The 23799-nt window shown below is 42.9% G+C and overlaps 1 protein-coding gene across 7 annotated transcripts in view; it reads right to left on the bottom strand.

Annotated features, from left to right (window-relative positions):
* SETBP1 (SET binding protein 1) overlaps positions 1–23799 on the bottom strand; it is a 377682-nt gene that overhangs the window by 91829 nt on the left and 262054 nt on the right. For all 7 annotated transcript variants that reach the window (XM_009192646.3, XM_017951682.3, XM_003914334.5 and 4 more), the window contains one exon: positions 17437–20896. In XM_009192646.3, coding sequence (XP_009190910.1) covers positions 17437–20896 — 3460 coding nt within the window. The remainder of the gene's footprint in view (positions 1–17436; positions 20897–23799) is intronic.

Genomic DNA, 23799 nt, shown 5'->3' with positions numbered 1-23799 from the left:
AAGACCAACTAGAATCATTGTAAACAAAATATGAAATAAAAGTTGGTATACTGGGCCGGGCGCGGTGGCTCAAGCCTGTAATCCCAGCATTTTGGGAGGCCGAGACGGGCGGATCACGAGGTCAGGAGATCGAGACCATCCTGGCTAACACAGTGAAACCCCGTCTCTACTAAAAAATACAAAAAACTAGCCGGGCGAGGTGGTGGGCGCCTGTAGTCCCAGCTACTCGGGAGGCTGAGGCAGGAGAATGGCGTAAACCCGGGAAGCGGAGCTTGCAGTGAGCTGAGATCCGGCCACTGCACTCCAGCCTGGGCGACAGAGTAAGACTCCGTCTCAAAAAAAAAAAAAAAAAAGTTGGTATACTATAGGTGTTCAATACATCATTAATAATAATCATTAATAACCACTAATATTTATGGTACATTTCCTATGAGGCAGGCATTATGCTACAACTTTATAAGCAGACACACCCTGTGAGGTGCTAACTACTGTTATCCCTACTTTGGATTTGCAAACACAGGCAGAGGTTGTTTAAATCACTTGCCCAAGGCTGCCTGGCTGGATCTCTTTGGTCAGTCTCTTTCTTTTCCCATTTCCTTTCAGTGATAACTCACTGTCCTAAGTCAGAGCCCATCATCACCTTTTTGGCTTGAGTCCCTGAGCAAAGCCACTGGGGATGTTCCCCAAGGACTCTATGAGTGTTCAGCTCATGGGGCTATCATGGTCAAAAGAAAGAATACACATGAATGTATTTTGAAAAATATGTCACTATCACGGAGCAGCCAAAATAACCAGACATGGAGAATTAGGATTCTTTGACTCAAGGGCAGCAATGGGTTCAGGACATCTGCTTGCCTGTGTGACCTCAAGTGGACATTATCTGGGGTTTTTCCAGGTGCAGCTACACCTAAGGCCACACTGCTCTGCCTGCTGCCACAAAGTCTAAAGGGAGTGTTGTGTAGGTGGAATGAGGAGGTCAGCTATAAACAGAAGAGGAGGCAGTGCAAGAAGCGGTAGAGTTTGATCTTCAGAGTCATTTCACTTTCCAAACAATCAGGAGGATGTTGTGAGGGGTTGGGTAAAACTTCCTCTAGGCACAGAGCTATTAAATCACAGCTTCCCGGAGTTGGTACTTGGTGTAGGAGGGACAAATGGGGTTTCACAAATAAAGTCAAACCTAGAACCTAGCCATGCAAGTGCGCCTGCTTTCCTTGGGGCTGTTTCTCTAGCATGCCCTCAGCAGAATCAACAGGAAAGGGCCCAACCTGAAGTCCCTCCTTTATTTGCATAAGGACGTCTCTAAATGCTGAGATTTATAACTTCACAGGAAAGGCTTGGGAAGGAGGGAAAAGCTTAAAAGAACATTCTGTGTAGAGTTATGATGCTGCCAACAGTTTGCGGGTTGGACAGGGCACTGCGTTCCTAAAGATTAGACATAACTGAGGGCTTTTTCTTCTTCTTTTTTAATAACAAGGAAATACAAATCCTCCCCTCTTGTCAAGAGTCTCAATTCTTCAGACGTTTTGTATCATTTTCTCCATTCAAGAGTAGCACTGAAGGGAAATTAGAAAAACTGCAGCTTTCTTCCCCCCTTGAAACCAAAAAGAATGTAAAGATATTGAGTTTAGCTTTCTAATTACATTTCTGAGACTTCTATTTTCTAATGAGAGAAAGAATTTCAGTGGATATGAGGAGAAAGCACATGTTTTTGTGATTACTCGAATTTTGGTGGTTGGTATTTTATGAAAATGCCACAGAGCTGTAGCAGGAGGTATAGTAAGCATTCAGAGTGAACCCCCACCCCTGACTCCCACCAAAAAGAAATGTCAGCAAGAAATCCGAGCAAAGGAGTTATTTTACTTTTCACATGGAATAGAACAGAGATTCTGAACTGTGAAAAGAAATTAACAGTGAGAAATGTTTTGATTTTACACATGTTCCAAGCCACCTCCTCCCAGCATGCAGGCTATTCCTGGATGACAAACAGGTTTTGGTTGCTGGTGTGTCTCGCCAGTGTACTCTCAAGGAGCAAGTCATTGAAACTCAATCATTCAGGCAGGGATTTGAGAAAAATTGTTGCCTACTTGGGAAGAAAGAATTTATGAAGCCACTGAGACATACATCAAAATTGAAAGATGGTCTGGAACTATTTAACCCATCAAGGTAAGTAACAGTATGTTAATCTGTTAAGTAACATACTAATCTGCATAAGACACAATGATCACTATGCCATTCCTTTGCTCCTAGTGGTCTCCTCTTGCTGGCAGCGCCCTATCAATGGCTATCTGATAAGGCAGTCCAGGTTGTCTGATAAGGCCACGCCTTACTTAGCTGGCTTCCCCCCAGCTAAGATGAATTTACCACTGAAGTACAGCAAATCATGCCCACTATCCAGTTTCCGAAACTTATCACACTGAACTATTTAATTATTATATTTGCTTTTTCTTCTTCTTGCACATCTACGAATAGACTATAAACTCCATGAGTACAGGAGCCCTATCTTTTATCTTTCTTGTTCATTCTTGTATTTCCAGGAATTTTGTGTGTGTGTATGATGAATGAATAAATGCAATCTTTTCTCAAAGAACACTATACATATATATTCATATTTTCCCTCAATGGTTCCTCTTTATTCCCAGTGTACCTAAATCCAACCAATTCTTTAGGACCAGGTATGGTACCACCTCCTTCATGGAGCATTCCATATGCCAGTCTAAAAATGAACTGCCTTCTTTACCATCCTGCTGAGCAATTTGCAGTTCTAGAATTGATGTTTTTTTTCACTGCATTTTCAAACTTATCCACGAGGTAGACCTCCATCTACCAGATCACAAGGAGAAATATACAAAGAACACAGGTACTTAGTCATGAGGCAAAATGCTAGGATCTTCCTCTCTGCAAAGTGTTCCGAGAGAGAAATGGCATGGGCAAAGCCAGAAGGTGTGGGAGAATGTGGTACTTGCATTCAGAGAAGAGCAAGAAGTTCCCAGGGGCTGCAGCGTGATGGGGGAGGAGTGTCTAAGACTCATAGTGATTTGACTCTGTTGCTGGATGGGCCACATGGAAAGAATTAGAAGTAATGTGGGCAGCCCCTAGAAGCAAAGGCCAGCAAAAGGCCTGAGACCTAAAACCACAGGGAACTGAGTGGATCAATGATCAGATTGACCTCTGAGGTGGGTCCTTCTCCAGGGCCCCTAGTGAGGAACACAACCCTGACCACACCTGATTTCAGCCCCTGTAAGACTTTAAACAGAGGAGCCATCTGTGCCCACTTGACTTCTGACATAAGAAATGGTGAAATAACACATGTGCATTGTTTTAAGCTGCTAAATCTGTGGTTTGTTACAACGATAGAGTACCAATCCACATTTCATTATTTTTATTATCACTGCATTTTTATGGCTGGGGTGAGCAGATACATTGGTGTACAAAACAGGTGCTACTGAATAGTCATATGTATTCTTGCCATGACAGTCCCAATGCCAAGGGATGGTGATGACTGCCCTTTCCAGAGAATTCCCAAGTTCTACAGATAATGCCTACTCAGTGAGCTTTCCATTATCTTTGGGTGAAATGTGTATTTTGTTACTTAGCCACCATAACAGTATAATCCTGACATCTTATCTTCATCGTGAACTACAACTGTGGTCAAGCTAATTTCCACCTTTCCCTGTGAGAATGTGTGTTCAGAGTTGGATTTAACTTCTTCACAGTAAGAGTGTAATTGGGCAGGAAAGCCTGCTGTTTAAAGAAGACTTCTATAGCAATCTGTTGTTTTGTATTTTCTGTTTGAATATATTATCTAAAGTGGAAGTGAAAGGAAATGAACATTATTGACAACTATATGGTAAGTGGTGTGCTGGATGCTCCTGTGTATATTTTACCCTTCTTTGGCTCTCATAAAACTGTGTGGCGGGTATTAAGAGCTTCATTTTTCAGGCTAGGAAAGGGATATCTAAGAGCCTAAGTTGCCCAAGGTTGCACTACGAGCAAGTGGGATATTTAGCATCCAAATCTAGATCTGAGTCTTTAACTCCTGGGCTTTCTTTGCTCTACTAAGTTGCATTAGAAATTGTTGAATTTGTTCTTAAGTTAGTGCATCTTAAAGCATGAGTCAGGAAACGACAGTGGTCTGCAAGGATCAACACAGTCAGTTGGTCAGTAATATCTGCTCAGCACCATCCTAAGGATCATATAAGCTATGAAAAGCGTATGACATGACTGTGATTCTCCTACAACTCAAATATGATTTGGGTGAATAATATATCCCTACCTAATATAAAAGTAAACAATGCAAGGCCATATAAAAATAAACACTGAAATGAAAGTGAAAATATTAGTTATATCAGAGAAGCAGGGGATGCCGCAATGGCCAAGAAAATTAGTAGGTGAGATTTGCAAGCCAGATGGAAAAGGAGAGGAAGTTCTACATGAAGAAGCCATGTGGTGATTGCACACTCAGGTAAGGGGCTCATTATGACATTTTCTATAGGATAAGGAGGAGATTTAGCAGGACTCATAGTGAGGAAATACCTGAAAATGGTCAGGAAACAAGGTGAGACCAGCAAGAGTGGATAATGGAGGGTCTTTTAAGCCAGAGAGTTTTAGACTTAATGCAATAGGAATTGATATTTCTGCATCTGACATCAATTATTCATTTACTTATGGCTGCCTTCATAGGTGTTCCATGAAAAAATATTACATTCTTCTTTTCTTGTTCTAATAATTCACGTATTTATTTTGTTAAAGCTGTAAGCAGAGACAGATGCAATCAAGCTTTGTTTAATTATTGCCCAAAGGATCACTGAAATGAAAAATAAGCACAGAATCATTGCTCTGGACCAAGAAGTTGCAACCCTGGCGTAGTGGAAGGTAAGCTCATGTGAATGAAGTGTTTCTGGGGTCCCAGGGACACTGTAGGTGGAGGTGACATTCCAAGCTGTGGACTCACTTGAGGGAGCCACTATTAGAGATCTCATCACCAGGAAAGACATTCAGAAACATGATTCTCCTCTATCAGACAGATACTGCAGTAGACTTACCTCTATCACAGTTGAAATTCAAAAATAATGGAGGAAGAGGGAAAGAGAAAAGCTGTTTCAGTGATCTGAGCAAACCCTCTGTGATGCTTCCATTGTCCATGGAGATTTAAGAAGTCTCCTGGAAAATTTTGTTTTCTCCTTTGCCTGATACCTTGTGCAAAAGTCCAACTTGGAGGATATATAGATGTGGACTTACTGGTTGAGGAGCAATGGAAGAAAAAACAAACAGGGGAGCTGCATTTTGAAATGGAAACTATTGGCTTTACAATTTTATGTTAGGAATTTCCATAGACGTACTAGGATATTTATATAATAAGCAAGCATTAGGAAGTTCTCTGGTGATAAGCCTAAAATTAATAGCAAGTGCTTTCTCTCTAAATGCTCTTGGTATGAGTGATGGCAACACTGACCAATGACAGTATCCACAACTTGATTTGTTCTGAGTGATCTGTGTGTGTGTCTGTCTAATGTGTGGGAAGTGAGAGTGGTAACTGTAACAGAAACTGACTGATTACATTTTACATTGCTGAGGTGAAGTTGGAATTTCAAACTTCAGAAAATTTATTACCTTTCCCCTTGTCCAATTCTGATCTGAGAAGAAACATTCAACACTCAGTGACACTCAAGGAAGATATTTGGCAATTGTCTTCAGCCCTAATTTGTCTCCTTCTCAGTCGATGTCCTGACACTGGAAATCTGGTGGAGATTTTAGTTAAATGGGACAATCTAGAAATCTGTACAGTTTTCATGCCCAATTCCTCCTGCATTTATTTTTAAAATGTATTCCCCTGTTTGGGTAATGACACAACATGCAGAAGGAAAGGTTATCATGAGCAAATCTGGGAAAACACTTATGAGAAAACTGAAAAGACCTGGCAACCATGGTGGTGGTGGAGAAAGAGGAGGCAAAGGATGGGGTGTGGCTTGGGGGGAGCATGAGTTGGTTTTCCTAGGTTAGGTTGGAGAAAGGGCAGATTGGAAGAGGAAGCAAGGTGAGTGCTTTCCATCAGCTGGGGACCTGTGTGTTTGCATTACCATGGTGGCTATTTATGGGCAGTGGGATTGTAGGTGATTTTAGTTGTTTTTGAATTTTTCAAATTTTCTTTATTAACAGGGTTTTTTTTTAAAGATAATAAAAATGTTTTCAAATAATCCCATGCTATAGGTTTATAGGTGGCGAATCCATTTTTATTGTCCCTGTCATTGGGACCTCAAATAGAAAAACAGTATTTAGCACTAAAAAGGTGAATTATTTAGTGGTAGATAAACTGACACAGACTTGTAGGACTATGACACATCTACTAAAGGATGACAAAGTGTCCCTTACATATTTAGAGCTGCCCAGGCTGGTTTCAAACTCCTATTGCCCAGGTTGGTTTCGAACTCCTGGGCCCAGGCAATTCGCCTGCTTTAGTCTCCCAAAGTGCTGGGATTACCGGTATGAGCCACTTTGCCCAGGACTGTGTTTTACAAATATTAGGCACCCAATAATTTTAAAACTGTGATTGGAATAAAGTAAAAATATAACAGCCCAAAGAAGCATATCCTATAAGAGAAACCTTTTTTGCCTATTGAGTCTTACTTGCAATATAAGACATGACAGACAGGCTTCAGATAGGCTTTGCACTACAGTTTCTCCAGCCTACATCCCATTTCCTTGTGGACATTCAAACTGAGATGAGGCATCCACTCTAACAACTTCCCAAACTTCTGAGGCGTAGCCCAAACTCATGGATCTCTCTCTCTCTCTTTTTTTTCCCCGGGGATCTCTTAATGACTTGATCCATTCCAGTTTTACTTTTAGTGTATATCACTCTTTGTTTTTTCTTTTTTCTTTTTCTTTTCTTTTTTTTTTTTTTTTTGAGATGGGGTCTTGCTCTGTTACCCAGGCTGGAGTGCAGTGTCATGCAGTGGCACAATTGTGGTTTCCTGCAGCCTTGAACTCCTGGGCTTAAGCAGTCCTCCCACCTCAGCCTCCCAAGTAGCTGGGACTACAGGCATGCACCACCATACCTGGCTAATTTTTGTATTTTTTTTTTTTTTTTTGTAGAGACGGAGGTCTCCCTGTGTTGCCCAGGCTGGTTTCAAACTCCTGGGCCCAGGCAATTCGCCTGCTTTGGTCTCCCAAAGTGCTGGGGTTACAGGTGTGAGCCACTGTGCCCAGTCAGCATATAGCATTTTTAAAGTGTAAGCTTTTGTATGTTTACTAGAAGGTGGGTAAAGATCCTTAAATTTTAATTTTAAAAAACAAAGATTTAAATGTTAGTTTTAGTGCTTTGTAATTTAGCAAATAAGAATATTCTTGTGCACCATTTGTGTCTTCCTTGTGATTTTCAGGAGATTCATGCTCCATTCAAGTTCTCTTTCCCCAAGTGAGCTAAAGGCTTTGCAGACAGAATTGGCATCAGACCCTGGGCTTGGCTAACCCCGGTTCCAAAGAACTCCCTTTGTATGTAAAAAAAATCCTATTTTCAGCAAAGACTAAATTGCCTATTAGTTAGTGTCTTATTCTGGGCTCCTCTATTTAACCCACTGGCAAGGGTTCTTTAGGGATAACTTGGAAGGTAAGTCATACTACTGGCCTGATCAAATACTTAAGAAATACAGTGGGAAAAATGGCAGTGGGGGTTGGGGGGATGCTGGGAAAATTCCAGGAGACTTGCGATCTAGCACTTTTTCTAAACAAAAAATGGCTTGATCACTTTGGGTTTTGATTTCCTTGTCTGTCAAGTGGAAAAGCAACACCTATTTGCAGACCCCACTGGATTTTGAGGATCAAATGAAAGTAAGGAAGTGCGCTTTGAAAAGCATAACACCCTGTTCAGATGTATGGGATGACTGTGATGTAGCCTCAGGGAAAGCTTTTTATCTCTGGGTCCTCAGATCCTCCATCAACAAGGTGAGCCCCATCTTCTTATTGACTCACTGCCCATCTTTCTCCCCAGTCCCCACACTGAAGAGCGTGGAAACAATAGCAGAAGCAGCTCTTGGGACTTGCCTGCTCTACTCTGTTGACCTCGCTTAATGCCTCCTTCTTCTTATCCAGCTTGTTCTGAATCTCTCTGTAACAGGACAAATACCAATATCAACTTGCTTTTACAACATGTAGCTTATTTCACTGACACTTAGTTTTCAGGGTTTTTTTTTTGTAGAATGGGTTTTTATTTCTAGTCATTAAGTGCATAACTCCCATTATTCTTGCTAATTGCTTTGTGTGTATGTCTATATCCATCTCTTATCTCCTGATGGCTGTATAAGGTCTTTGAGGACAGGCATGTTTCTTAGTACTTCATCATTCCACTCAGTACCTAGCACCAAGCTCAAAGCATTTCACACTCAGCACCCCTGAACATCATTGTGTCTTCCCTTCCTCTGGGAGGCAGTTCAACCCCTCTTTACGGCAGTTGTGCCTCTTAAAAATCCATCCCCACTCAACTGCTAACTTCCATCTAGCCAAATGACTTCCTGTACCCCCTCAAATATCTTCACTCATGCTGCTGTAGCACTCACAGTGAACCTACTCTCCGAGCTTCTGCCACAGGACCTTGTCTTTCACTGAACACTGTTATCCTTCCTGATCCTGGGTCCCCACAGCTCCCATTGTTGGCCAGTGAGTTAGCATGGATTAAACTTGGTCTGCATTTATTCTCTGGTTGTTTTACGAATGCTAACTTAGTTTCTTTCTTGCTTTTTCTTTCCTTCTGGTCTCCCTAATTGTCTCTGGCACTATGCTATATGTTGGGTGACCAAAGACCTCTCAATCATTTTTAAGAGTGCAAGCTTTTTATGTACCAACATATATATTTTATTCCACAAACTAGTAAAAAGCTCTGTAAGACTGACAGTTAGGCTTTCATCTATAATCCTTTGTACATGGCAAGAGTTCAGTAACAGAACCATTTATTAGAACTTGTGATAACTTGTTCATTCTTCCATACATTCACAGATGCACAGCAAACACCCAAGGTACCACAGAAAGGAATTTTCAAATAGTCATCATATGATCAAAAGTTATGTGCCTGTGTGTCTGTGAGGCAGGGAAAGGGAAGCTGACCTGAAATCTCTTACCTCTTTTCAAATATTATAACCTTTACCTTTTCTACTCATGGTCTTTTTGGCCTTATACTATGACATGTGGAATGACATAGTATAAGGGAATCTGGCATTGCGTTTCTGCTCCCAGAATTGGAGAAACTTAGACTTAAGGCCTATTGAGAATGGGAGTATCACTTCTCATCAAGCGCTGACTTCACAAACATAGTCTTCTTGGAAGCTGGGGCACTGCTAGAAACACAGCAACGTTTTCATTATCTGCACCTGCAGCCTCCATTCTCTCATCATCCACTTATTTATTAACTCCTTGCCATTCGGCCTAGGCACACAGTCTATGAGGCTCCAAACAGATGAGATATCAAATACATAATGTTTAACATTTCTGTTGTCTGCAGGGTCACCAATATGTTCATGCATATTTTCATTTGTTTCCATTCTCCATAAACTCTGCATCTTCTGGCTTGCTGATCACTTCTTTCTTCTTAAATTTAGTCTCCGACATTTCTGGCATTCCTTCTCTGCAACCTTCCTGGTGCCCACTTCCTCTGTGTCTCTGTTTAAGGTGGGTTGCCAGGTCATCTCTTCCACCCTCCTTCCTTCATTCCCTCTGACTCTCTCCTTGCTGAATCTCTAGGTCTAGCTCTGCACAGCGCTGGCAACTGCTGCCTAAACCCCTCATCATTCTGGACACCAGCCAGGTTTCTGCTCTGTTCATGTGCTCCCACCCTCTCAGTGCCTGGAGGCCACACATTGGATTCACCTTTGACTTTAGCTAGAGAGGGAAAGAGATGAAATCAAGGATGGCTCCTTTTAAATATAATTTTTGCTTGAGCATCTGTGTAGATAGTGATTCCTTTATGTAGTTATAATCTGGGGGTGGAGGGTAGAGGAGGAAGGGCAGGTAGGTACAACCTAAACAAGTAAGTGAATAATTGCAACACAGCATGAAGAGTACAGAGATGAGGTAAGTTTGCCCAATCGAGGTTAGGGAGAGGGAGTGGTCAGGAAAGAAAGATAAAGTATAATCTGGTCATTTTATGACTTTCGCTTGTTTAAAAAGTAGTTTCTGGCCAGGCACGGTGGCTCACAGCTACAATCCCAGTGCTTTGGGAGGTGGAGGAGGGAGGATCACTTGAGCCCAGGAGTTCAAGACCAGTCTGGGGAATAGAGTGAGACCCTGTCTCTACAAAATTAAAAATTAAAACAAAAATTAACCAGGTATGGTGGCATACACCTGTAGTCCTTACTACTTGGGGTCCTGAGGTGGGAGGATTGCTTGAGCCCAGAAGTTGGAGGTTTTAGTAAGCTAGGATCCTGGGTGACAGAGATTCTGCCTCTAAAAACAAAATGAAATACAATAAAATAAAAAGTGGCTTGCCACTGCTTGCTTGATCAAGCATAAGCCTCAGAGTATGGGAAAAAGACCCTCTAGCCCCTGACTACAACATTCTTCCCTCACTTTATCTGCCAATGTTCCCCAACGACAGATCCAAACCCCAGTAAAATGGGACTATGGGCTGGTCGCGCTGGTTCATGCCTGTAAACCCAGCACTTTGGGAGGCCGAGGAGGGTGGATCACTTGAGGTCAGGAGTTCAAGACCAGCCTGGCCAACATGGTGAGACCCTGTCTCTACTGAAAATACAAAAATTAGCTGGGCGTGCACCTGTAGTCCCAGTTACTTGGGAGGCTGAGGCAAGAGAATCACTTGAACCTGGGAGGTGAAGGTTGCAGTGAGGTGAGATCGCACCACGGCATTCTAGCCAGGGTGACAGAGTGAGACTCTATCTCAAAAAAAAAAAAAAAAAAAAAAAAAAAAGAAACAAAAAAAACTGCACTATACAGGTTTTCCCAAATATTTCTTGGTGTTTCCATCTACATACCTTTGTTTGCATGGCTCCTGTTCTAGGTCACACTTCCTACCCCATGTCCCATCACCAACCTTACCATCTCCACTCTCCGAAAGTGTCTTGCATCATTCAAGACCCATCTTACATGGTGACTGCTATGAAGAGTATTTCCAGGTCCCACCTCTCCTCCCCCACTGAGAACACAGAGGTGGCTCACAAGTCAGTTGGACGGCCCTTGCTCTTTCTTTATGGCTTTCTGATGGCTCTTGCAGTCGGCTTTTAACATGAGGAGGTGCTGCTGGTTTCTTCCCCTAAATTATAGTGGTTCTCCTGGATTGTAGCCTCTTTGAAGGCAAAAGCATTGAGTTACTCATCTTTGATTTCTTCCTGGGACTGCAATAAGCCTCATACATTAAAAAATGTTGTCTTGTCCTCATCGCTTCCCCTTGAATTCAGTCAACTTGGATTAAGTGCTATACTGGCTCAAGCCTAGGCCGCAATTTTAAAAGTATTCATCACTTGTTGTTTTATAGAGTGAAGAGATGGTTTTCTGGAGTTTCCTTCCAAAGGTGCCTTGCTTATCTCTGCCCAGTGACAGCCTTTTGAAGGCATGCTTCCTGATTTCTCCAGCCAAGAAGGATCCATATTATAGCAAAGCCAAGTCTGTCAAAACTGTAACTTCTCTGCACCCACACCTGAATCTGCATAATTTCCCAATCCCACAGAGGTATAAATAAAAACTTTCACCAGGACAGGATAACATTTGCCAACTGTGGGAAGATAAATGGCTTGGGGACTTCAAGCTCCAAAGGCAGAATTGCTCCATTTCTGATTTCAATGTAGCAAAGGAGATGCTGTGAGTCTCAGTTATTTTTTTTGTTTCATTGCTACAAAGTTACGGGTTATATCATTTAATTTGATTAATTCTTGGTTTCCAAAAGGAAACCTTAGGAGGAACCTTGGGAGGCTCAATAAAATAAGTATGTGCAATTGTTAAGACAAGAGAGGAAAAAAAAATGACTTCCATCAGAGCCCACAAAGATCGTTTCCAGTCCCAAACATGGGTCCCCAGAGATAGCCTGGAAACCAAATTATTGTCAAAGAGATGCTTACCTTTTACAACAGCTCACAGCAAAAGAAAATATACAGCTTAACATCTCTCCCATGACTCACCTTTCTGTTTTTTTCTTGTATTCGCTCTCTCTCTCTCCCTTCCCGTGCCCCTCTCCTTGATGTGAAGCTTCCCAGTCTGAGCTCTTCACCCAATTAAATATGTATCATTAGATGAGTCACTTGACCATCTTAAGCCTCAGTGTGCTCATCAGCAAAATGAGGTGTTTGTACTACATTATTAAGATTCATTTAATGCTGAGTCTAAATACAAATCCAAGTGTGCTCTGTCTGTTCCCATAAAAATGTTCATATTTGTGTTCTCACCTATTTGTGTCTCAGATGGTGACTAGGGTTTCAGCCTGTACAAGGAACAAGCTAATTTGTTGGTGGGACTCAAGTACTAGGGGTTCCACCTTTTGCAAAGGAGAAATCCAATGGCTAAGTGAAGTGGCTGGAGCTAAAGATGAATGGGGGTAAGTCTCATAGATTAATATACAACCACTGGTACCTGTTTTCAAACTTGATTGAACAACTAATTATTTGGTCAACATGGTCAATAACTTGGATATTTACTTTGTAGCTTCTGCCTGTACATGTGTGTGGGGAGCTATGTACATATTGAAATTCCATTGTGTAAATTTGAGTCTTTTAGAATCCTAGACTATCAGGTCTGGTCAGAACCTTTATGGTCATAATCCCATTCTGGAAAACTGAAAGTCAAAAAACAGAAGAGGTACTTCAGTTGGTTAGTATGAGAGATAAGACTTGGACAGGTCTTCCTAACCCTACTTGAACTACACAGCAGCCATTAGTTAACTAATCTTTCATTTCCTCCCACAAGAGGACTCAAAATTGGACTTGGATTAAGGTTAAAAAGACTATATTTCATCTGCTTCCCAGATTTTACTCTCTTTATTCCTGGTCTTAATTTTCTCCTCACATTCGTCCTCTTCTTCCTTTTATTCCATTTTAAGGAAATGATACTCAAACGCTTCTTTTGTATAGTTTTCATGACGTTTCATCCATGTGGCTAATTCCCTCAACTGGATAACTGCTTGGAGGAGGTTTTTGTATTATTTTTGGCTTGGGCATCCATATCCTGCCAGTGAGTGACAGCAGAGACTGCCTCCTCAAATTTCCACAGTGCTGATAAGAGGAGTTGGCAAAGGGCAAGAAGGAAGCTATAAGGAGAGATGGAGGGGGCCAGGTGCCAGGGAATCCAGCTACATACATGGCAGGATTTGCATATATGAGATGTGCACTCAGAATCAGTTCTCAGCATCCACTCATCATGAGGAAAGTACTTTACATTTGGGGACTTGGGATGGCTACCTTCTTAATAATGGCACTAAACTAAGAGGTAACATACGTAGATTCACTCTTCTCATTTTTTTTTTTTAAGTTATCTGATTGGAGCTTGAACAGCAGTTGTCATGAGGTCTCAGTGTCTGGCGTAAGTTTAGGTCAAAGTACGCAAAGATTGTTTCCAAGTGATCTGAATAGAAAATGTCACTCATCACTCTTCCACCACCATGTGAAAACTTGGCTTTGAGGGCACATGGCATCATTCTGACTAAGCATTGTTACCCCTGGATTATGCAATCGCTTTTCTGGCCCTCTGCTGCATGTTAGTGTGCAAGAGATGGCAATGCCTGCCGACAGACAGGCCCAAATAGGAGCTGATAAGGCTTATACCAATTCTGAGATTGCACCTTCTCACTATTTGTCCATTTTGTGGTCCCAGGCAAGCATTTTTATAAATGGACATTTAGCAGATGGTATGCATTTAGAAAACAGGCCAAAAGAGCTACTGCATTCTGAAACCGAAAAAGGGAGGCGTAAAATACAGAAAAACGGTCAGGAGTCTGTACTGCATCCTAGGCCCAGGTATGTTAGAAGTGGGCTAACAAGACAATGCAACCATCTGCTGGGCCATGGAGACAAAAAATGAAAAATTTCCCAGCAAGAAAAAGGAAATAGAGTGTGCAACTGCTGCTATTGCTAAATAGGGTCTCTAATCCCTCTCTCCACAATGGTAATGACTTACATTTATATGGTATCTTTCATCAGCTCTGATCTCAGGGAGCACTGAAAGCCTTCTCTTGACTCTGCTCCTAAATCTGGTCCTTAACAGGCTAAAGGATGACATCTATATTTATACTGTATCTATTTTAGAGAAGAATAGCTCATGTGAAATAGGACATTCGGATGCTAAGGAAATGAATCAAGTGTGACGAAGGAAAAAGTGGAGGGAGAGAAGTTGTAGAAAGTGCAGATGCTTATTTCCAATCATGACCCTCAGTATCATCCAGCTGAATAGACACCTCCACTCAGATAAAGTCACTGAAAGCTCTTAATGCATCTAGTAAGCTCAGCTTCATCTCATCTGCCTCCTGTCTTTTCATGGAACTTGGCACTCTTCAGAGTCTATCACATTAAGGTGAATATTCTTCAGGGAGTCTTGACAAACTCTGACATTGGATTCTATGTGATGCTAAAGATATTTTTCTTTCATGCTTTGGAGGCACAGCAATGAAGGAGACATTTGAGATATAGGCAATGAGAGGCTAAGGCTTGGAAGGGAGGGGAATAAGAGGGAATCTGGCCTGTCTCAGTAAGAAGCTCAATGAGATATGCAGGAACATCAGGTATAGCTCATATCGATGTAGCAGCCACCAACAATTATGATTCATTAAAGTTCTGGGAAAAAATAAGCTCATAGAAGACAGAGATAGACACAAAGCAGTGGCAAAAATAACTCAGAGTGCTGGATTTCAGTAAGGACGGAGGTGGAAGCTCTGTCCATGGTGTCTCCAGGCTGATAATATCAATTCAGGAAAGGTAAGGCCACAAGGATTCCTTCTACATTGGCCGGGAATTGAATAAATGGGTGTCTTCTTCCCTTAACTATTCTTTTCAGTAATGATCACATAATCACTGTGCAGACGCCTTAGGGAATGGCATGTGATCTGAGGATGAATGGGATTTTGAAGGCAAGAACAGAGGTGACATAGAGGAACACTGGACTGGGCACCAAGAGCTGTGTTCTAAACACAGCTTTCACCAGCTTCGTGGCAGGTAGTCAAGGTTCAATGCAGCAGGCAAATTTCTGGGCTTAAAATCAAAACCAAATGCTTTTTGAACCTTGGCAGTTCACTTGATCTCTTTGAGCCTCAGTATCCTGATCTGTAATATAGGAATAAAAATACCTGTCTTATAAGATTGCACAAAGGGCATTACACAGAAATTTATGTGAAATGGCTTTAAGAATGGAAGCACACTGTACACAAAAGGTCTGGCCCAACCCTGTGAGTTACAGATGGGAAGACAGTACCCCAAAGAAGTGGAACCCCATGCCTAAGGCCACACGGAGAAGTAGTAACAGAGTTGGGCCTTGTATCCAGTTCTTCAGGTTGAATCTAGCTTTCTTTCGTGACATTGTCATGATACCTATTTCTTCCCATCTCAAGTGGCTGGCTGAAGATCCCATGAGATGGGACAGAGATGGGGAGGAGTTTTAATAAAGTGATGAACACGATATAAATGCAAGCACATGAAAAGCAATATAACTAGAGTAGGGGCACACAGTGACTGGACATGAACCCCAGCTGGGAAACTTGATGAAGTCCACCAGCACTCAGCAATACAGCCTGGCCACAGACAAATCCTGGTAAAATCACTGAGAAAACTAACATGCAACAACGTCCGGCTTTAGCTTCTTGAGATCTTGCTCCTTGGGTCTGTTAAGTCAGGATTTTTGCTTGTAGGTTCTTAACAATTATCCCTCATCATTATTTTCTAGCTAAATAAGGCTCATAAACTTACAAAAATAAGAACATCTTCTGTCCACAGCTAGTGTAGGTCCCATGAATCAGTTTCATCATGCTGAAAGAGATCAGTTTCTCACATGTCATGCAAGGTCAAGGCAGTACCTCCTGCCCAGGTGGGCTTAGCCTGCACTCTGCATAAAACCAAGCACCTTCAACAAAGTCTGATGATGAAAAATGATGACGCCCAGATGAGCACATCCACTTTGGGCAGACACAAAGTATAGGTCATTTATTACCTTTAGCAAATGCAGGAGATGTGACTGCTAATTGGTCTCTTCATTAACCAAGGAGAACATCTACCACTACAACTCACAAGCTAGTGGCAATCTGGGGCGATTTTTAAGTGGTTTCCACCTCATAATCATATTTCTTCCTGAAATCTGCTGGCCTAAAAAATGTCTCTAATTCTTCATGAATAGACTATTCCTGCCTTCAGGAAATATGGGCTTCCTGGGAAGGGAGAGGACAAGTGAGTGGTACACATCATAAACAGAAGTGAAATGCTACACCAAACCTTAAACATGGATGATTTTTTTTTTTTTTTTTTTTTTTTTTTTTTTAGCTTCTGCAACTCCTAGGTAAGAAGTTTCTACTATTTTCCTAATAACTAATGGCTCTAGTCTTCTACAGGAGTTTTATCATATATGATGTAAGGCCAGGGTCAAAGGGATACTTTTGCAGAAATGTGAGGCCCTAACAGCAGGGAAGGATTTGTGTGGTTGGGGAGGTTAGCAAGGGAATTCTGCCAGCAACTGACAAGGAATACGGTCCTTCTAGTAGCAACCGGCATTTCAGTTTCAATTAGTGAACAAAATCCCTTTCTAGTGGGCATGCAAAGAGACACAGTTATAAGGTCTCCTGGAAGCAGGAGGCACACACCACCTTCCAGCCTCCCTCCTTCCACTGAGTGCACAAAAATGACAAGTATCTGAATGTAGTCAAGTTTTCATTTTAGGGACCTGCCCAGGACAACTTATCAAATGCCCATGGAAAAAAAGGGAAACAATATGGCTCAAAGCTGTGGCTACCTGATCAGTTAGACTTCAGGATTCACTGGTCATCAGCTTCTAATGGCTCTGCAGTGGACTTCTCACATTACATGTGTGACTTCTGGACCTGGCATGCCAGATAAACTAGCTAGTCATTTCCTTCCAGGCTTGGCATTCTTGGATCTTATTGGTATTCCTAATGAGTTTTAGAGGCTGTATCCAAACAGCAAACTGTACTGTTAGATCAGATGAGGACTTAAGAATAGCATCTTTAATAAAAAGCATAAACATAGTGGGCATGACTGCAGCGTAGGCAGTTATTAGGGTTATGGTTTCAAAGTTTCTCAAACAATGGCTCCAGGAGAGAAGGAAGATAGTAAATACCAAGTAAACAACGTACAAAATGTGCAGCAAACTCAAATGTGCAAGGAGACCCATTTTAATTTGATTCCCACCTCTTTGCAAACTAATGAACACAATGTGCCACAGATGTGTCTGAGGTGCAAAGTCCAGCAATTAAATAACTAGACAATCCAAGTCTGAAGAAAAACTTAGCCTTACCTGGAGACATGGAGGAGTCATAAGAACTTCTCTCCTTGCGGTTCATCTTGAAGGCTTGGATGTCCTTTTCCCTGTACGTTCCAAAGCCTTCATAGCTCCTCCTTTTACTCCCACTCACGTCACTGTCCCACTTGTCATTCGAAGGGTTCATTTCACTGAACACGTCCAGGTTCTCCGATCTCGTGCTGCCACCATCCCCGCCACTGCCAGAGTATCTTTTTGTGCATGAGTCCACAGGCTCACTGCTCAAGTCTCCTTTTTCCTTGGCCTGTGTCCAATGCTGGGCGTCGGAAAGTGACAGTGTAGACAAGGTGTCCACCTCGAAGTTGTTCTTAGAAGCTTTGTGGCCGGCTTCGCTGTGCTGGTGCTTCTGTTTCTCCTTATGCTTGTTCTTCTCACTCACCAGCGGGAGCTCTTTGTCTGTGCTACTCAGCCGCTCGCTCAGGATGTGGCTGGAGAAGCCTGTGGCTTTGCCTGCAAAGAGACCACTCAGGTTGTCGTGGGTCCCTAGGATCCGGTCTTCCTTGTGCTTATGCTTGTGTTTGTGTTTCCTCTTATGGAGCCGACCGCTGGACAGACTGGCACTGCCTACCTTGGGAGGATTCAGAGAAGGCTGCATGTCACCAAGGCCCATGCTAACAGGTCCCTGCAGGTGTACTCCATGCTTGGCTTTATGCTTAGCTGCACCGGACATCTTTACGTGGGAGTTTGTGTGGAACTGAGGTGGTGGCACTGTTGGCCTCATGAATGGGGAAGCTGCTCCAAGCGTGTGCGATAGGTACAAAGGAGCTGGGTACTGACCGTAATAACCAAGGTTCATCATAGGCATTGATGTGTAAGGCATTCCATAGGGTGCATAGTAACTTCCACTGGGAATAGGGTAGCTGAACCCTTGTAAAAAAGGCACCTTTGTCATGGTGTCATTGGTTTTTGCAGGCCTACCACGCTTCTTCTTTGACTTCAAGTCTGAAGTCCTACGAAGATAGAGCAACGGGTCATACTGGATATATGGCACCGGGTAATAGTGATCAAAATTAATCCGAAAAATGCTGGGATATGGATTCTCGTGGTAGAAGGTGTAACTCCGGTGGGAGATTCTGAACACTTGGAACTTGGTGATGAGCTCCTCCAGGTCTGCCAGAAACTGGAGGTCATCGCGGTTTTGCAGGCTTTTCCGTTTCCTCTTGTGCTTTGGCTTCTTGAGGCTTTCGTGGGCCAGAAAGTTGTCCACAATGAGATGCTTTTGCCGGTGGCCATGCCGGTTCTTTGTGCTGGTGTCGGACGGAATGGCCTCCGGGTTGTCCAGGGAGCAGAAATCGAAAGAGTACCTCCTTCGGGATTCTGAGCTCTTCTCCGCTTGGTCAGAAGTGCTGTTGTTGTCTGTCCCAATGCCGCTGTCGCTGGGGATCGTCTCCTCACTGTGGGACTCACTCACAGGGGACAGCGTGATTTCCTTTAGGGAGCCAATCTCGCACAGGTGTGAAGGGGAGTTGGCCATCAGTCTGGGTGGAGACAGCTTCCAGGTTCCACTGTGTATTCCCTTTTGGGTTTTGGTTGGAAGAGCACTGATGGGCTGGAGATTTGGCATAGTTTTCAACTCTGAAAAACTGGTTTCAGTGCTGGCAGGGCTCAGGTTGCCATTGGACCCACCTAACTGTGTTGAAAGTGGGTGCATAGCTGCTGGTGAAGACGCCACAAGTGACTGAAAGTTGGAAGGCACGGCTGGAACATCCGGCTGGCTAGAAACAGGCCTGGGGTGCTTGATGGCTGTTTTGGGTTCTTCGGATGGGGGTGGCAGCTCTGCTCTTGGCTTCCTGCCCCGCTTCTTGCCAATGTAGATGGTTCCCCTCTTGCTGACATTAATCTGCTTGCCCAGTTTGCTTTCAATGGCTGCTGCCCCAGGGCTGGTCTCTGGGGGAGCTTTTGCCTTCAGAGCAACGCTGCTGGAACAGGACAAGATCTGGTTCAAGATGTTTTTCCTCTTGAGTGTCTTCATCTTATTGATAGTTTTGATGGTCTTCTTATCCAACACGCCGAGCTTTCCAACTTTCTTGTGAAATTTCATCTCGCTCATGGGTTTGTCCTCTCCCGGCACTAGCTGGGCCAACTTCGCTAAATTGCGTCGTCGCTTTCTTTTCTTAGTGCCAGGAAACTCTCGGCTGATGGGACTGACGGGGCTGGTGGAAGTTCCCTCATGAATCGTCTCGACTGTGAGCAAAGGCTGCTTCTTTGGTCGTCCCCGCTTCTTTTTGACTGGAGTGATCACAGTAAGACTGTCTGTGTTGGTGTAGAGAGGGCTGGATGGGGTGATGGGATACGCAGATGGGGGCTCCAGCATCAGTTTATCAGAGGTGGCCATAACTGCCTCTCGAAGCATGGTGCTGGGTTTTGGTTTGCTGCAAGTCCACCTTCGTTTTGCAGCAAATTTTGGATGTTGGATTTCCGGCAGCTTTCTGGATGGAGAGTGATCTGTGCACGTTGGAGGTGTCATGACCATGGGTGGCTTCCGCGGCTTAGACACACCTCCTGGGATAACTTTCTCAGCATTTCCACCAGTTTCAAGGCCAACTGAGGGGGACTCATTCTCTATCATTTTACCCAACTTAGGGACACGGGGATCCTTCTTACTCCCCTCAGAGTTGGAAAGTATCCTGTTAACTACTTCACTGCTCATAGTGATTCCAGAAGCCAGGGCTTTCTCTGGCATGATCTTTTCCACCACCGCTTTAATGGACTGTCTCTTTTTCCTCTTATGGTTGGTTGGATCCAGAGAGGGTGCCTTGATGGGGATAGTAATCCGGACATGACTTGACTCATTTTCAGGATTACTGGCAGAACTCACGTTCTGCCTGGCTGGTGATGCCTCCTGGACACTATCTGTGGAATAACTTTCCCTTTTCCCTTCTGTATTGTCAAATGCTTTCTGGGCATTCTTGACCCAATCCAGGTCTGGGTTTGGTATGGTCTGACTTATCACATCCTTCTTACTGGACTTTTTCTTGCTGCCCACAGTAGGTGGTTCTGGGGGCTCCTTTGTACCTCCTCCATCTTGATCCACCAAGGGCTGAAGCCCGCTGCACTCAGCAGAGCTGCTGGGTGGGGCTGGTGAGCTGTGGCTGCTTGGGGATGGTGCCACACCTCCCAAAAGCAGATCTTTGTTATTGTTAGACAACTGACTCCACGTGTTCCCTGCACTGCCTTTCTTACCCTGGGCCTTTGCAAAGGAAGCCACGGGCTCAAGAGCTGGGATCTTGCTGGTGCTTGCAGTTTCTCTGCCAGACTCTGGACTGATGAAGCAATTCTGAGTGACAGGTCCGCTGTCAGAGTTGGTGGACCAGTCCATGTGGTTCTGGCTGCTGCTTTTTTGCTGGTGCTTTGGTTTTAAGGTGTCACCGGTGAAGTCCTGTGGGAGGCCTGTGTCATAATGGACAGTTGAATGTTTCTGGGGCCTCTCGTAAGCCTAAGGGTGGGCGGAGTGGAGAAGGAGAGAGAGAGAGAGAGAAACAAAGATGAGCATGTTGAAGCTACTTAAGATTTGACATCAAAAGTCTCAATGATCTGAAAGTTGGAAATGAATACCTAAATGAACAGCCACCTTTAATTTTAGAATGTTTTACAGAGGTTTTCTCAATTGCAGCAGTAAAGATGTATTGCACTGGTTTTGAACATCAGTAAGCATGCTTTAATTGCAGTCTTTTCTCCCTAAATAACAGGAATCTTGACCTACCTTGGTTTAATACAATCTTTAGAGACAGGAGGAAGGGGACATAAAGGTCACTTAGCCCAGTGACTTTTTACATTTTTACATGCTATTTTACAAATGAAGAAGCTGAGACCTGAACAATGGGGAGTCCTGCCAAAGATGGCAAATCCCAGGAGAGAATCTGAAATTCCTGACTCCCAGAGTTCTTTCACCTAACTCGAGCAGCCTCTTATTTCTGTCCCTGCTTCTCTTCAAATGAATGTCTTTCCTCACTTCCTCCTGTTCCAGCTCATTTCAGTTTGTACTTTGTCTTAAAGCTCAACATCTCTGTACAAGTAGCTCATAAAGAACCACTGTAACCAGTAAAAACAGCCCAGGTTGAGGAATTAAGGGGGCATGGAGAGAAATGGAAGAAGAAAAGAAACACACAAGAATTGTCCTAAGCCTTCAAATCCTTGTGGACTCTAGGAGTGTTGCTGTGTTTGGGGCTTAGCATGCAAAGAAATCCTTAAACTTTATATTATGCACTTATTGCTTTCTTGAGGAAACTTTTGGACAGTCTCAAAAGGAACCTTGAGTCCGCTAGACAAATGTGTCAGGAAAAAAAAAATAGTTGTCATTCAAGATCACTCCTCTGAACTTTGTCAACTGTGTTTCCCCTACATTGATTCTAAAGGAATGTCTCCAGCATGTTTCTCAGGACTGACTCTCTCCAGCTAAAATAAAAAGCTGAACCTGTTGCTGGAGGCACAACATAATCAGTGTCTACAAAACCATAATGGAATGGACAATGAACACATTGTTTGGAGACATTAAAGCTATTTTTAATAAAAATATGCTTTCACTGTTCCAGATGAATTTTAAGCCATGACACTAGTTCAAAGAAGCATTCCTTAAGGTTTATTATAAGCCCAATTTATACATAGAGTAGTAAACTTACAGGATGCATTACCCTAAGAACTGTTAAAAAAGAGAAAATATTAGTAAATTGCAGAACCCCTCCAGGAAGTGTATGATGACTGGCTTCATGAATTTAGAAAATTTTAGCTGGTAATATCTATCTATCTATCTATCTATCTATCTATCTATCTATCCATCCATCCTCTATCTTTTTATATCTCATTTTATCTCTATTTTTCATTGAAGCTATAGAACTTATGCTTTATAGGAAAACATGTCTTACAGCCCCTGTTAAGAGTCAAAACACAGATGGCATAAAGCATTACAGGGACAGTTCAATGTAGTCATGAAACTAGGATTTCCTTCATACTAATTTCTGGAATCCCTAGGGTTATTTCCTGCCTCCCTGATTTTGTGAAATCCTGTTTATACTTACAATATTTTGTAAGCATCATGAGATAGTTTCCTCAAGGGAAGCCTGTAAATACCCAGGAGAAAACAATTTAATTTTAAAATTCATCTTGCAACTTAAACTTCTACTGAAACACCACCATCATCAACATACAGAGAATTAATCCTACCACTTGAGGGTGTTCACTGGCATTACTGCTGTGAACATAGGCTGCTATTCCATTTTCAGCAAAAACATAGAAATCTTATTTGTGGCATAAAATATTAAGTGCTGCTTACTTATCTTTTATGAATCAGGGCACTGCTAGTTTCTACTTCTGCTTTGGAAATTAGCTGGCACTCTGTGTTCACTCACAGGATCACAGGTCTAGAGGAGCTCTTGGAGGTTAAGTTTTCTGCTCCTTAGGTCCTCATACTGGGGCATCTTGAGGGTTAGTGGGGGCGATTATTAAAAATAACAGTGAGATGGCCAGGCGTGCTGGCTCACGCCTGTAGTCCCAGTACTTTGGGAGGCCGAGGCAGGTGGATCACCTGAGGTTGGGAGTTTGAGACCAGCCTGAGCAACATGGAGAAACCCCATCCCTACTAAAAATACAAAATTAGCCAGGTGTGGTGGTGCATGCCTGTAATCCCAGCTACTCGGGAGGCTGAGGCAGGAGAATCACTTGAACCTGGGAAGTAGAAGTTGTGGTGAGCTGAGATTGTGCCACTGCACTCAAGCCTGGGCAACAGGAGTGAAACTCCATTCAAAAAAGAAAAAAAGTGGAACAAACAGTGTGACTGTTTTGGACCTGGGTAAAACAGGACTTGTAGTGGCCTTCTACCCACCTCTACCCCCATCCGTTTTCTAGTTCTAGGCACCAAAGTCCACAGAGAGGCTCCATGGTGACACTAGGCCAGGATCTTGGGCCCCAACTCGTACCATTTTTTCTCTGTTGTTCCATTATCATATTCTTGGTACCTAGCAGAGTCTCTAATTAATGTTTCTTTCATGTTCTGGCTTCAGCTCAATCCTGGGGAGACACCCCTACCTTATAGATATACCCCTACTGTAAGTTTTCATGAAACCATGTAACTTATCTTTGTTGCACTTACCATAGTTTTAGTTTTACATTTGATTTGTGTGCTAACTGAATTAAATGTCTGTCTACCCTTCTTGCTTGTACACATCATCACAGAGGTACTACGCAGAGCACCTGGCACACAGTAGGCACTCAATAAACATCTACTGAATGAATCAGCATACATTTTACTACAGGCATTTCATTTTGTCAGTAGTGAGATCAATAATCTGTATATTGCAACATATTGTTTGCAAACACAGTCACTGCCTTCAGCCTAATTTCTTA

The sequence above is a fragment of the Papio anubis genome, chromosome 19, assembly GCF_008728515.1.
Source record: "Papio anubis isolate 15944 chromosome 19, Panubis1.0, whole genome shotgun sequence".
Lineage (NCBI taxonomy): Eukaryota > Metazoa > Chordata > Mammalia > Primates > Cercopithecidae > Papio > Papio anubis.
The sequence above is the reverse complement of the archived record's forward strand: the minus strand, read 5'-3'. Positions and strand labels throughout refer to the sequence as shown.